Below are 15,970 nucleotides of genomic sequence, written 5' to 3'. Positions count from 1 at the left end.
TAATACAGGAAACATACGTCAGATAACATACACCCCTAAACCATTTTCTATGTTATCTTACCCATGACACTAAAAAATATGAAAATTACTGTGCTAAAGTATGATCTAACTCACCAATAACAAACTGAAGTTTTCTTAAATTAGCATCATATGTGGAGCCTGTTAAATATGAAATACTGCTGAACATACAAAAAACATATCCTAGACAAAAAAACCTTATGCAAATTACAAAAAGTATGGACTTTATTACTATGTTTCTAAAATCAGCCTGAGTCAAGCACAGAAGCCTACGGTGGACTTCTGAGTAAGGTTAGTCCATCTCACGAATTATAAAAATTACTGAGATAATCCTCTTGTTTGCGTTACAGTAGGCTTGGTATAGACCTGTGGAAAGTTCACTTGTCCCATATGAGGTGCTGCCCCAGGGTCCAAGGCGCCCCTGCAGGGGGGCAGGTGCTCGGGTCAGGGCTGAGCTAACAATGCTGGCTGCTTCCCCCTGGCAGACGAGAGCCCAGCTCCTGGGAATATCCCCTGCCCTAAGGACATGGAGCCGGACAGAGGTGCCCAGCAAAGGACTTACCACAGGTGTCTTCTCTATGGGGGGGAGGTCCACTGAGTGAGGCCCTGTCCGCCAACGGGCCTTTTCCTCTGTGGACATCGCTGGGTAACAAAGCAGCCCCGACTCGTCAGCCTGGGCCAGGGAGGAGTCCAGACCACGCGGGCCGGCAACGTCCGCACAAGGCGTCAGGGGGAGGCTGGGCGGGGGCTCCAGGGTCGAGTCTTTCCTGACCACCTCGGGGGAGCTCCAGGAAGACAGATCCATTGCCCTCATTTGGATTTTAAAAGGCTCAACCAGCTCAGAGTTTAGGTCATGAGAGTTACTGGGCAAACTCGTGTTTAAACAAAGTGATCCCTTCTGCAATTCTGCTTTTTCTTGAATGGGAAAGTTTGACATTTCGTTTCCTATCAAAGGATCTTGATTTTCACAAACTTCACATAGATCCCAGGTGTTCTGGCTGATGATAAATCCATCAGCAGGAGGTGACCTGTCCGTTTGTCCATCATCAGGGGAACTACTGCTCCAGCTATCTGCTAACAGGCATGCCGGTGGCTGCTGAAATTCAAAGTCTTCAGTCTCCATGCCCTGGATGGTCATAGAACTTACTAGATGATTTAACTTCTCTTGAAGTTGTTTGACCTGAGTTATTAGATCTACTTTCTGCAGCAGACAATCCTCCAGTAGTGTTTCCCTACCCTGCAGTTAAAAAAAGAAGATGCATATGGTGAAGAAACCGGCTTATGGAATGGTTTCACCCCATCTGCTGCTGAGAAGGCGACTCGGAGACCATGACAAACCCAAAGGCAAATCCTCAGAATTTCAACTTTACTCAAGTCCATGAAAGACAGGATCAAAAATCAGAGCCCTTTGCTTAAAAGGCAATTTTCATAACATATTTTCATGATAATGTACTGAGGACCCAGCTTTTTTAACTGAGAAAAATTAAAGAACAGGAAGGTTCTATACAGAACACTGAAAAACACACAACTGAAGTTTTTGTAACAACTTTGGAATTTCCCTGTCAGTGTATACACGTGTAAAGAATCTGGCAGCTAGCTCGAGTCATGAGGATTGAGCTTAACCAGGAATTCAAACAAATGGCCCCATCACAAAGGGATTACAAAAGTTTGCTGCATAGAACTGGTGAGATGATTCTCTACATAGGGGATATATTTCTGAGGGACTTGATCAACGTCTGAAACCAGACAGAGGCCCTGCTCTCAGAACTGCAGGCATGCCCACAGTCCTGGTCGGAAGTCGCTGGGGCCAGGTGTGATTCTGAAACAGCAGTGCAGTCACAGACCAGTACGGTACAGGGGTTCCCAGGGGGGTCAGGGACAGCCCCCTGAAATCACACCCACAAAGACACTTCAGCCAGGTGTACACAAAGTCTACACAACCCACACCACCCAGGGCTAACAGAGGCTAAAAGAGACCCAGGCTGAGCAGGTTCTGGTGCCAAAAACGTTTGGGCACCAAACGCAGGAAAACAAACCAAGCAGACAACCACTGCTGGTTTACAGAGCCTTTTGGACTTCGGAATTTGGGCCAGTTGGAGCGGCCTGTCTGTAAGCAACAGCGAGGACTGTCAGAGGATGGGTCCCTGTGGGTCGTGTCTTCAGGTGGCCGAGCGGGGGGCTGAGCCCAGCTGGGGAAAGACCTGCATGAATGGCCCAGCATCCTACAGACTCCGAGGACACAGAGCTGCTCCAGGGAGAGCATTTCCGAGGAAGGGCCTTAGGGCCTGTCACCTGCACAGACATGGAGGCGGGTGCCTCAGCACTGCCCCCATCAAAGCCCAGCCCCCACAGTCAGATGTGGCCGGTAGACATCACCTTATCTGAGGGAAAACTGATTTTCTGGTAGTTTCTATCCTGACACTCAAAATTTAAAAATTATTGAATTCTAGATTGTTCTTTGTTTCTGGGAGTAGAAATAAAAACATACAGGAAAACAACCTGAGGTTCACAAAACAATTCTGAAGCTTTTCAAAATAAATCAGACCCTGGCAATGAAGGAGTTCACAGGAAAAGAAACCCAGAGACAAGCCCCAGGGCAGAGCAAAAGCCCACTTGTCACAAGGGAAAAGTAACAGACCAGCCGCGTTTTAAAACCTGCTCAGACCATGGCAAACGTGCACTTTAAGGGTGCGTTACATAAAAGTGGAGGTAACGTGATGGGGTGGAGCCCACAGGCTCGCCTGCAGCCTGTGTGACGTGCAGCACCTCAGCACGAGCTGCCCCCTCGCTCCGCCTGTGCGCGGCCCCTCCCGGCGGGCTGACCTGAGTGACCCCTGCGCTTCCTGACACTCCGCTGCTGTCCTCGGCGCTCAAGGGCATTTCGGTTTTCACAAGGAGTAGCTCAGATTCAAGCTGCTTCTGACAGGCTGTCAGGATCGATATCACATGCTCTCGAGCTTGGAGACCTGCATCTTTTGAGGTCAGCAGGCCTTTGGCAGCCTGCAAGTCATCCATAACTAGACGCTATAATATACAGAGAAAACAATAAAGATGCTTATAAACGTAAAGCTGACTACACCTGAAAATCAGACACGCGGCGAGCTGCTCTGGAGGCTGCCCTGACAACATGGGCCCCCCTCGTGCCACAGGGCTGGCACCAAGTTGCCTGTTCTCCACCTCATCCCTCAGAGGACATGACAGTGGCCACAGCCTGAGGCCCTGCGACCTGCTCGCTGCCAACTGACCAAGACGGGCACAGTGCTGGCCCTGCACCCTGACCAAGGACACAGGCTCAAGCTGCAGGGACAGGCAGATGGACAGTCACACTCGGGGTGGCTCTGCACAGCACCCTGAGCCAGAAGGGGGTGCAGGGAGCCAACTTATACTCAAAAACTAACCAGAGCATTTAAAAAGAGAAGACTGACAAAGGGCAGTCTGTTCCACAACAAAATGAGCTTAAAGCATCTTACACAGGAAATGCTTGTCAAAGGAAAAACCGTTTGCCTAGAAAACAGAAGTATGAGATTGAGAAGATTATCCATTACTGGACATTTCCTATAGTATTAAAGGGGAAACTTTTTTTTAAACTTAAACAACTTCACTAAGCACAAAATTGTATAACAGAGCAAAATCCCCCCCTGGCTTCCTCGAGTACGTGCACTTTGACCTGGGATCCGTGGAGACAGGCTACCGGGATCCCAAAAGAGCAACCCCATCAGGGCACGCAGCTCTGGGGCCTGTGCACTAACCTCACGAGCCTCCAGATGAACCCTGCACTCCTAGGGCTTGGCACAGACAGAAGTCGTTAACAATTAAAAATGAAAAGAGTAGGAGAATAAGAAAAATACCAAAGACTCTTCAAAGACCACCCCAGTGTCCTGGGCACAGCCCTGGCCCCTGCCTGGGTCAGGGTCCCACAGGCACCATGAGCTAGCCCAGCCCCAGCACTCGGCACCTGCACTGGTTCTTAGATGAAGAGTCACCTCCCAGGGGTCCTGGGGGGCCGGGGGAAGGGCACCTCCCGGAGGTCCTGGAGGCCGAGGGAAGGGCGCCTCCCGGGGGTCTGGGGGGCCAGGGGAAGGACACCTCCCAGGGGTCCTGCGGGTGGAGGGAAGGACTCCTCCCGGGGGTCCCGGGGGCCAAGGGAAGGATGCCTCCCCGGGGGTCCCGGGGGCTGAGGGAAGGACGCCTACCTGGAGGTCCTGGGCAGCCATGGTCGGCAGCCTACTGCCCGGGTCCTGGTCTGAACTGTCACCACACGCACCCTCCACTCCCCCAGAGACCCCTTCCTCGGCCTTGTGAGCCCTGGATAGCTCTGCAGGCCTCCAGGCTGCAGAGGGGCCAGCCTGGTGCTTGTCCAGATGCTTCTGGCACTGCAAGAACCTCTGGTTCAATGCCTGCAGCTGGTGAGTGAGGCGGGCACACTGCGCACGCAGCGCCTGCAGCTCCACAGGCTCATGCACGGCAGCCACGGGCTGTTGCTCCAAGACGCGCTGCCAGTGGGACAGGGCTGGCAGGATCGCCTCCAGCTCATTCACGTGGGCTGCCCTCTGCCTGCACAAAGCATCAATTTCCAGTTCTTTCTCTGCAATTGCGGTTTCTTTTTCTTTCAGGGTCTCTTCGAACACCCTGATCCGGGAGTCCATCCTCTCCACCTGAGCCTCCTTGAGGGCCACGCTGCCCCGCAGCATGGCCAGCTGGCGCTCGGCGGCCTCCTCGGTGGCCTGCAGACTCTGCCGCAGGGACTCTTGGGCCCCAAGCGCAGCCGACAGCTCCTGCTCCAAGGCCTGCACGCGCAGCCCCAGCAGCCCGTGGTCCTCAGGCACAGCCTCCCGGAAGCAGAGCCAGCCTTTTTCCAGCTCACTCTGAAGAAGCTCCCCCTGACTGTCACTGACCTCATGAACCACGGGTCCCACAAGAGAGAGCTCTCTCTGAAGTTTCTCAATGACTTCATGGAGCTGTTCAATTTCTTCAGCTCTATCCTTCTGTAATCGAACTTGGTTCTCTTGCAAATTTTCAATAATTGATTTCAGTTCTTCAATTTCAGAACTTCTGTTATACATAACCTGAGAAAACACAATTCGGAGGCAAATGAAACATAGGAACTTCATAATTTCTCTTTCACCTTATAATTCAGCTTGAATTAACATTCACAGAGGTAGAAAGACAACATAACTTCAAAATCAAATACGCAAAACAGTTATGAGATCAAACTAACTCCACGACTTCTATGTGGTATTTTCAACAAGTGAGCATTCAATCCTTGAAAAACACCCCAAAAAGTTTTACTCCCACTACAACCAGAATAACAAATGGGTAAAAAATTGGTGTCTTCTGACCAGCCCCAAATGATGGTGGAGGGAGAGGCTTCAGGGACCTGCCCCACCAAAAGCTTTGAACAACCAGCAAAGGTAACACCATCAACACACAATGTGAGGCACCCCCAGAAAGGCCTCCCCAGAGAGTCACAGAATTGAAGGACAAACCCCCTTGTTCAAGACTCTGGAGGATGGCAGACACTAGAGAAGCATCCACGAACGCTCCCCTCACCCTCACTTGGACCCACCCCACTCCCTCCCCGTGTGGACACAGACCACACAGCCACGCCCAGTGAGTCAGAGCCCCTCGAACATGCAGCCCGGGGACCCAAGTCCACAGAGACCCGGGCCAAGACAAGCTCCAGAGAGGGCCCTGGGGGAGGGGAGGCTGCAGCAGGAGGGCTGGCAGGAATGGCTGGGCCTGCACTCAGCCCACCGGAGGCAGAACGGCCCTTCCTGGCCTGACCCCATCTGGCATGGCAGTGTGGGATACCCTAACGGAATAAACCAGAGGCAGAAAAGCTCACAGGAAAAAAAAGGTGGGGGGGGAGGGTTAAACTTAGATTCTGTAAGGCAGGATGGATCCCAGAACTGAAAAGTGTAAGGAAAATGGGGCACTGAGTGAGGAAGAGAATTTAAACAAATTATAGGAAATAGGGAGAAAATTCTGCACAAACACAAACAGAATAGATCAGGATTCTTGGAAAAGGGAGAGAGGAAAGGAAGCTTTCTCCTGTAGGTGAAACAACTGCACAAGAAGTGCAATCTTAAAAGGTGTACCACATACCCATGGCAAGAATCAGATGAAGAAAAATCTGATCAGTTAACACGGGCAACTCTAAAGATCTAGAATAAGTTGTGCCAAGCATCAAAGAAGAGTTTTAACAAAGAGCCAATCAACAATAAAACCCCAGCCAAGAGGGAGAAACAGACCTTCAGAGTTAACTCACCAAAATAATCAGATGCCCAGACATCAGTGAAAAATTACAAGGCATATTGAGAAACAGGAAGATATGGCTCAGTCAAAGGAAAAAATTAAAAGTTCAGAGGAGACACAGAATTTGCAACAACTACTCTAAGAAGTCAAACAAATCTCCTAAATAATTCAAGGAGATGAAGGGAAAAAAAATGGATAAAGACCTAAAAGATATTGAGAAGACAATGTGTGAGCATACAGAAGAATTTGAAAGTATAAAAAGAAACATAATGGAAATTACAGTGGTAAAAGGCACAATAGCAGAGATTAAAAATACACTTTTGTGTCTGACTTATCTCACTGAGCATAATGTCCTCAAGATTCATCCATGTTGTCACATGCATTGGACTTAATTCCTTTTTACAGCTGAATAACATCCCAATGTACGTATATACTATGTATGTATATACTACTGCTAGGGGTTTATGTACTACCAGAAAGAAAGAAAACAACAAAGCCAAAATCTGGTTCTTTGGAAACAAAACTCTCTACTTGCAAATAATATAATCTTATATGTAGAGATCTTTAAGAAATCTATAAAAATGCTACTAGTATTTGTGAATTTAGCAAGGCACCAGAATGCAAAATTAACAAACAAAAATTATAAAAGTATTTACATATATATTACATATATATATATATCTATATATATACACACACACACCTACACGGAAAACAACTAGATAATGACATTCTTTTAAAGTCTTGTTTATAATAATGCCAAACACCTAAAATACTTAGGAATAAATTAAAGATGCATAAGACCTCTTCACCAAAAACTCTGTAATAAAGGAGAAAGTAAATGACAAAATTAAAGAACTATCACTAACCCCAGCATTAGAATAAGCAATGAAGGAAGGAAGCACAGGTTGAGAACCAGGAGTTCTGGGGGTGAGCAGCTGCTGGGAAGACAGAACGACAAGCAGCAGCAAGCTGGGGAATGCCGGGCGCCAGGGACGCTGAGTGTCACGGACAAAACAGAAGGTAGGAAACATACTGATATATGGCTTTGCCAAAGAACCAGAAACAAGAGTCAGCCCTTGAGATGGAATTTTATTTATTAAAGCAAATAAAACTTCCACACCTGCACAAAAAATTATAATTAAAATTGTACAAAACAAAAGTAAAAATGGGATGTCCAGATTTGCACACGTCTAGAAATGGACAAAAATCTCCACATAAAATATTTGAGATTGTCTTTATAAAGCTTTTTATTTTTAACAGAACTATTTCCCTTATCCCAGAAGCCATTTTTTAATATTCACGATTTTTTAACATATAAAATTATACTCACATGACAAATTCCAGGGCACTAAGGACAAATAACAACTATAATGTTCTTTACAAAATTACTCACTGGTTTTAAAGGCATCCCTCACAGTAACCCAAAAGGATAATTATTTTTAAATTTTGTCCCGTAAACAGGATACCAACAGGTAAAACACAGATAATTAATACCCTAACAGTATGTCGCTGGAAAATGTGCAGAAGCGGAAACCTGCCCATACAGCCTCCTCTGCACTCACACATACCTTACACCCCCTCCGAAATGACTTTACGTAAGGAAAGAGATCACTGACATCCTAGTACCTGCAAGGCTGGCCCCAGATCGCACGTCTAAACCACTGCTCGGGAAAGCAAAAAGCGCAAGGCTTCATCTCACCAAAGGCTCCAAAGGCACAAAAAGGGCCCCCTGGAGGCTCTTACCTCACAGGGAGCAGGGCTTCCCAGCCCACCTGGCTGTGCCTCAAGCTGCTTCTGCATATACATGATCTCCGTTTCTTTGTTTTCCAGAAATGCCTGTAGAAATGACAGTGATCACGATAAAGCCAAGGAAGGACTGCTTTATGTGGAATATGTCCCCCAACGTTGCAGAGGTGAAATATCCTAATTAATAAGCCTATCGTACCTTTAAGTATTAACACTCGATTCAAAAATGTTTTCAATTAAAGTGCTTTCTGTTTAAAATGACATCTTAGTTCACCTTTCAAGATCAATTACACTATTCCCCAGGCAATTTGTTTCCCTTATCTACTTCTATCAATTAAGGACTAATTCCACCAAAAGGACCACTAGTGACTGGGAAAGTTTGGCCAAAATCAACTTTTTCATTGAAGATATTTAAAAAGCGTGCAGGTGCAGCTTTGTGAGGGTCTGGCCACAATAACATGCCTTCGGGGTTTCAGTGCTATGAGTTCATTTATCAGACGTGCCAACTCGGCTCCATACGCAAGGATTCCAACATCATATATGTCAAGGCCATCTTTTAGGGTTTTGTTTTGTTTGCAACATATAGAGACTGCTTTCTTGCTTGCTTCAAAAGCACAGTCACATCTTAAAAAACATGATGTAAAAATAGATAATTTTACCATGCTGATGAGAAGGGTAACAGTGAGCTACCAATTACTAAAAATCACCTCTTCTGGAAAAGGGTACCCCTTTTATGGCCTAGAACATCTCATATCATTCCAGAGTTAGCATTTATTTCCTTCCTAGAGTTTCTGTCATTAGGGAAGCACCCCTCCAGCAATCTTACTCCAACAAACATCCTCTAAAGACTTGGTGATCGAAGACTGAACTAAAAGTCCTAAGTGAAATTTGGTATAGGAGGTAAGAGCAGGTGACATTTTCAGTCATGGTACACTGTTTTCCAACCATGATTCCCATACAGCTGCCCCACCTGCCCTCACCTCCAGGCTCAGTGGGAAGGTCAGGCATCCTGAAATGGGGGAGAGGCCATGGACGGCTGGGAATGTCAGAGGTTCCGCTTCCACATCGCTGATGACCTCAGCACCAGCCCAGCACTTCCGTAACAGGCGTAAACTTGTGCTTCAGAGCAAACCTTTCATAGCTTACCTTTAAACTGGCATTCTCTTCCTGAAGTTCTCTGATGCTGATGGCAGTGCAGCTGCTTTGCATGTCTAACTTTAAATTCAGATGTAGTATTTCCTCATTTTTACTTACTAAGTTATCTTTCAAGTTTTCTAGCTGTTCTTTTAAGTCCAGAACCTTTCATTAAAAAAGAATGGGAGTGTTAATAACTATCTAATATTCTATTTGATTTCATAATTATTAAAATAAACTTAAAAGATTTAAACATACATGCCAGGAAAATGTTACTATTTTATAACCCACCTAATATTATCACCATCCTGTTAAAAACACAAACCCACCACCCCATAGCCTGCAGGCCTGGACGCCCTCAGCACGCTCAGAGTCCAGCAGCTGGCCAAGCCCCCACCCCACCCAGCCCTGCGCTGCACTCACTTCTCCCTCTTGCTGTAAGAGCATCCCCTGCACCACCTCCCCCTGCATGTCTGCGCCCTCAAGAGGGCCGTCCAGGAGAGGTGCAGGGCCTTTTGCTTCATCCAGTTCAGAACCCAAGGTGGACGCCAGGGTCAAGTTGCTAATCTGCTGAGCTTTTAATGCCTCTTTATCCTATTAAGAAAAAAGAAGGATTTAATTAAGGAGACTGCTGCTTCTGAAAGACATAAAACGCCGATATGCTTGCACTCACAGGCTCACTTGCCCCATTGCCAGGGGCTGCCTGAACCCCACATTGCAGAGTACCCAGCTCACACGAAGGAGAGTACCACCTGGAGAGGCCACAGGAATGCCAGAGATTCCAATGCAAGGAACTTCTTAGCATTTACTGAATGAGGTATAAAAATATTCACTAGATTGTTACAAAAAACAAATTTAAAAAAAAAAAAAAAAATGGAAGGAACTTGCCCAAGAATAGGGTAATGGTTCTGGTACATCCACATGGTGAATATTAACAACCTATTTAAAAGCTTTCAAAAGACATTTAACATAGAGAAAATGCTCACAAGATATTAGGTGGGAAAGAAAATGGAATACCACATTATGTATGGTACAACACAGTGGAGGGAAAAAAGGATGTTTTCTCTATATGATTTTCAAACACGGTGGAGAGGCCACAACCTGCCCTGATGGGCCCTGTGGAACTTAATAAGCTCAAAAATGTTTGCTGAGTTAGTGAGTGACTGAGTGAAGCAGCCCTGAATTGAGCCATACCCAAAACACAGGAGGGGGCCAGAGTCACGATGCTCCTCCAGGCACAGGGTCACAGGAGGAAGGCACAGCTGATGCCAGAAGTCAGGGCAGGCGCTAGGGTGTCCCCCAACCCAAGACAGTAAAAGTGAAAACACATCACATGCTCAAGAAAGAACCTGGGCTGTGAAACAGCAATTAGGTGAATGGACCTTGAGGACAGCATTTTGAGTGAAATACACCAGAAATGAAAAAACAAACATTACAACACTTCACTAATACAGACTAACTATAATGTGCAAACTCTGAGAACTGAATCTGAGAGCATAGGCTATCAGGGTTAGGCTTATTGTAAAGGTCCCTCGATTGTAGGCTCTAACAGCAGTCACATCTATTCATTGACTTGTAATAGTTGTCTCTCAACTCTGAGATGCTGAGCTCTCTCTGTATAACCTGGTGAGTCCCTGGAACTTCGAGTATCTGTGTGACATGTGAGACTCAGAAGCAGAGTTCAGCAGCTATGAATGTCAGCATTACCCCACACAGGACCTGTTAAAAAAGCTGAAAAAGAGATCAGACTTCAATTAGAGATATGAATGAAGCTGACCTGGTTAGGACTAAGGTAAATCAGACTGAAGAGTAAAGGACGATACTATGTTTGAAAACTTCAACTTCTGTGTGAGAACAAAAGGAAGAGATGTTTATTTGGTGGGAAATCTATATTTTCTATAGCGCACTATATAATATAACTTGTATGGTCAATTTATTCAAGCACCATAATTACCTGGAACCTTGACTAGGGAGTGAGATCTGGTTGGTTTGTACAGGTTAGCGTGAAGCCCTGAAACTTCCCCAACTAATCTGGACAGAGAATAAAAATGTATATGCAAAGCCCCTGTGAGGGACTGGGGGAAAATGGAGAAATATTAAGCTTCACCACCTGGGGAATTACTGATATTCTCACAATTATTGGGACTACCAGTTTAGTAGGCTGAGCCCTTGATATTGGGCTTGCTCTTATGAAGCTCATTACTGCAAAGGAGAGGCTAAGCCTACTTGTAATTGTGCCTAAGAGTTAACCCCAGAGAACCTCTTTTGTTGCTCAGATATGGGCTCTGTCTCTAAGCCAACTCTGTAGGTAAACTCACTGACCTCCCTCCTATATGGGACATGACTCCCAGGGTGTAAATCTCCCTGGCAATGTGGGACATGACTCCCAGGAATGAGCCTGGACCCGGCATTGTGGGATTGAGAAATTCTTCTTGACCAAAAGAGGGAAGAGAAATGAAACAAAGTTTCAGTGGCTGAAAGATTTCAAATGGAGTTGAGAGGTCATTCTGGAGGTTATTCCTATGCGTTACACAGATATCCCTTTTTAGTTTTTAGTGTATTGGAATAGCTAGAAGGAAATACTTAAAACTGGTAACTGCAACCCCAGTAGCCTTGATTCTTGAAGATGACTGTAACGTAGGTTACACAGTGTGACTGTGATTGTGATAACCTTGTAGCTCACACTCCCTTTATCCAGCGTATGGACTGATGAGTAGAAAAATTGGGACAAAAATTAAATGAATATTAGGGGGGAATGGAGGGATGGGATGTTTTGGGTGTTCTTTTTTACTTTTATTTTTAATCTTTTTTTTTGGAATAATGAAAAGTTCAAAAACTGTGGTGATGAATGCACAACTATATGATGGTACTGTGGACAACTGATTGTACACTGTGGATGACTGTACAGTACATGAATATATCTCAATAAAAATGAATTTAAAAAAAGATATCAATGAGTACTACCAGTCGTTGCCACTAGAACCTATGTATATATGTGGTTTTTATCATATTTGTGAGGTTTAGGAAATTCTGGCATAGGGAGTGTCTACCGGTGGTAGCTAGAGTCTAAGGAGGATACCCCAGTGGATCATACCTCAGAAACATTTAAGTTCTTGTGTGGTCCCCTCCCACACTGAGTCTGGCCTGGACTTGTGTTAACCAACTGAGGAGGCAGACGTGATGCTGTGCCAGCTCTAGACCTAACTTTCAGCAAGCATAGTAGCTCCTGCTGTTTTTCTCTCTTGGGACCCTCACCTTTGGAAGCCATGCACCTTCAAGTGAGAAGTCTGGCTGTCCTGTTGGAGAGCACATGTAGAGAGGCCACTCAAGAGACTTGACTCATGGAAAGAGAGAGCGGCACATCTGTTCCTGCATCCCAGTCAGGCCTCCAGGTAATGCCAGCCCCAGCTGCCATACGAATGCAAATGAACGAGAACTGCTCGACCAAGCCCAGTCCACCCAGAGAACAAGAAGAGGAAATAAGGTGGCTGTTACCTAAAGCCACTAAATTTCAGGGTGGTTTGTTATATAGCAAGAGATAACTGATGACACTAACAGATAGGACTTAAGATTCCAATTTAAAATGTGTAATTGAGTAGTTGATTTGGATTGGTGATTTTTGCAATGAAAGGTAGAAGGGAAATTTACTACGCATATAAACAGAAATGTAGTGTTAAGAGAACATAAGATTCACCATAATGCTAAGTACTATGATATTTATGAAAGTTACCTAAATATTTATTAAGATGTTGTTAGTCAGACAATGTATTTACAAAGCAAATAAAATGTTAAATTTAAAAAAAAAGAAAGAAAAAACAGAGCCTGGACTTCATATAATAATTCCCATCAGCATTTACAAGAATCCAACACATCTAAGAAAAACTCTATTATCCTTATCCTTGAATTAACTTCCAGTGATGTAAAATATACAAAAAGCCAGAAGTTCAATTCCTTGAAACTAAATGCTCAAAATGGAGGGCAAAATTGCTTATTAGAAATAGAGAAATTCAGCCTTTTCCCCAGTCCCGTCCCATGGATCTACCAACAGGAGGATATCCCTCAGGTTCAACTCTCCAATTCATTTTTCAACTTTTAGTTACACACAAAATATCACAGACTCATGATTTCAACTATAATATGAAAAACTACTCCTGGAAGTATTTTCATATGGGAGATGACAAAAAAATCCTAAACTCAAAATTTAATTATAACCAGCTCAAAGCAAAGTGTTTAATGAAATAGTAAGTTTTTTAGAACCTAAAATCTTAAACATTAACTTCATGAAATCACTAAGGATAAATTCAGAATATCTGAGAGATAAAGGGGTGCTATAAGAATTGGTATAAAATCTTACCATAATAAATAGAAGCAAGCTACCTCCAGGGAGGTTAACGCGAACCTGACAGTCAGCAGCTACCTGAGCTCACCTGCATTTGTGCTGCGGACACAGTGGACACAACGGAAAAGGGAAGGCCACAACCCCCAGGCAGCGCAGAGCCTCAACAGGGCAAGCCAACGCCAAGGCGCCAAATCGGACAAAGATGTCTTACTTGTAATTCTTTCTCCACTTTTTTCTGCTTTTCCAATTCCTCCTGGAGCTGGATCATTTTTCTTCTGGCATCAGCATTTGTCTCCTCAAGACGTTTAATTTCTTCTTCCTGAATTATCAGTTGTCTATCTGCCAGCTCTTTCTTTATAACCAATTCATTAAATCCATCTGATTTTTGTCTTAGTTTTTCTTGTAACAACTCAACCTAAAATAATGAAAAATGTTTGAGAAACACAGTAGGTTGTCAATAAGAAGCACCTATCTTCCAAACTGAAAAGCGCACGACACGGCTGTGCTTCTCGCTGGCCGCTCCTAGGCCTGGGCTGCACAAGGAACCTAATGGAAGACCGTGGGTAAAATGCTTTGAAGATGGGTATTCTCTCTTCATAAAGACAGTCAGGCATGATACAACACAAAATAAATATACTACATCAAAGTAAAGTGTTTGGGTAGCGAGAAACCAAGGCTGGTGGCAGGCCAGGCATCCCTTCCTCAGAGAATGACACGCTGGGCTGAGAAGGCCAAGTCTTTGCCTCTCCCACCTTCCCGCAAGCCCTTCATGGAAACCTGGTTTACAAACACTGTTAGAAAGACGGGCTGCCCACTTCTTGCTGAAGTGGAGACTTTTTGGGGAGACTGGTAATGGCACTGGAATATGTTTCAAAAAGAAAGAGTCCCTGTAATTTCTTAGAACTGCTTACTGATGCAGTATCTAAGCTCTGTTTCAAATAAACCTGGCACGGGGAGAGGGGTGAAAATGTGAGTACAGATGAGCTGGAACTAGCCATGAATTCATTAATAATTAAAACTGGGTGATGAATTCACAGGGAGTTATTATATTCCTACCTACACTTATGTAAATATTAATAGTTTCCATAATAAACAGCTTAAAAGAACACCTAAAGTAAGGAATACCTTAAATCAGTTAACCGTAGTTTTCCTTACTGTCACTCTATATATTCTTTGCCTGATATAGTACATGTAGCTGTGCTGGCTGCGACAATGCACTCCAGCTTTGCAAGTTACCATTGGGGGAAACTGGGCAAAGAGTCTATAATTATCTCAAAATACAGAGTGTAACTAAGAAGAGACAGACAGACAGCAAGCAGACCGTTCCAGGCCCAAGCAAAAGAAAGCAGAAAAGCAGGAACAAGCGACAAGCCCCTCCCAGAGCCCATCCAACCCTGCGTGCAGGGGGCCGGCACGACCACAGGGGCTACCCATCCCTACCTCCTCGCTCAGTGGGGCGCTCTGTCATTTTCACGTACATGGAAGGCAAAATCGGAAAAGATCAAACTCACCCACGTGGACGAGAACAGCCACCCCCGCGGGCCACGCACGCCAGGCTGACTCACAGCGCCGTCCCGGGGTCCACAGGGCTGGGGCCTGGCCGCCTGCCTGAGCTGCTCCTCCAGCCTCCGGATCTCCTGCTGGAACTCATCGCGCTCATGCTCCCGCTCCGCAGCCTGCTCCTGTCACGAGAGGCACCCTGTATGATGACTCCTTTGTAAGACTTCAGACACATGAACCGTGAACATGGCAGTTCTCCTGGCCTCTGTGAAAGATGTGAAGCCAAGAGCCCGCTCTGATGCTGGCTGAAACTTCCCATCTTTCACAATGAAGCAGCGTGGCTTCCATTTTACACAAGTGTCCACTCATCCGAACATCTCCTGTCTTAAGTGTTTCTGCAAAATGGGGTTAGATAAGGAGGAATAGCCCTTGCAACGTCCAACAGAGCTGACTTTCACCCTTGGGTAACTTTCTGAAGTAGCCGGCCAGGAGAGCTGGCGCGGACAGCACGGACGCAGAGGGCGAGCCACGGGCCCTCCCTGGAAAAGCGGCCCCCCTCTGCACAGCCCCAGACCCTAGAGCAAATATGATAAACAAACTACACCCAACAGACATATACAGAACATTGCACTCCAAAACAGCAGGATACACACACATTCTTCCCAAGTGCTCACAGGTCATTCTCCAGGACAGAACATAGCTGGAATACAAAACAGGTCTTAAAAATATTTTAAAGACTGAAATCATACAAAGCACTTTCTCTGATCATAATGGAATGAAGCTGGAAATCAATAACAGGTGGAGAACTGGAAAATTAACAAATACATGGCGTTTAAACAACACATTCTTAAACAATCAATGGGTCAAAGAAGAAATTGCAAGAGAAATTAGTAAATATCTTGAGATGAATGAAAACAAGAACACAATACATCATAACTAATGGGACACAGCAAAGGCAGTGCTGAGAGGGAAATT

The 15,970-nt window shown here is 45.3% G+C and overlaps 1 protein-coding gene across 1 annotated transcript in view; it reads right to left on the bottom strand.

Moving 5' to 3' along the window:
- PCNT (pericentrin) overlaps window positions 1-15,970 on the bottom strand; it is a 179,207-nt gene that overhangs the window by 62,200 nt on the left and 101,037 nt on the right. Inside the window, 9 exon segments of the mRNA XM_037829956.1 lie at window positions 581-1,255; window positions 2,842-3,042; window positions 4,212-5,084; window positions 8,020-8,112; window positions 9,169-9,321; window positions 9,580-9,750; window positions 13,707-13,910; window positions 14,936-14,956; window positions 15,061-15,177. Of these exon segments, the coding sequence (XP_037685884.1) occupies window positions 581-1,255; window positions 2,842-3,042; window positions 4,212-5,084; window positions 8,020-8,112; window positions 9,169-9,321; window positions 9,580-9,750; window positions 13,707-13,910; window positions 14,936-14,956; window positions 15,061-15,177 (2,508 nt within the window).

Source organism: Choloepus didactylus, chromosome 1, assembly GCF_015220235.1.
Source record: "Choloepus didactylus isolate mChoDid1 chromosome 1, mChoDid1.pri, whole genome shotgun sequence".
NCBI classification, from domain to species: domain Eukaryota; kingdom Metazoa; phylum Chordata; class Mammalia; order Pilosa; family Megalonychidae; genus Choloepus; species Choloepus didactylus.
The sequence above is the reverse complement of the archived record's forward strand: the minus strand, read 5'-3'. Positions and strand labels throughout refer to the sequence as shown.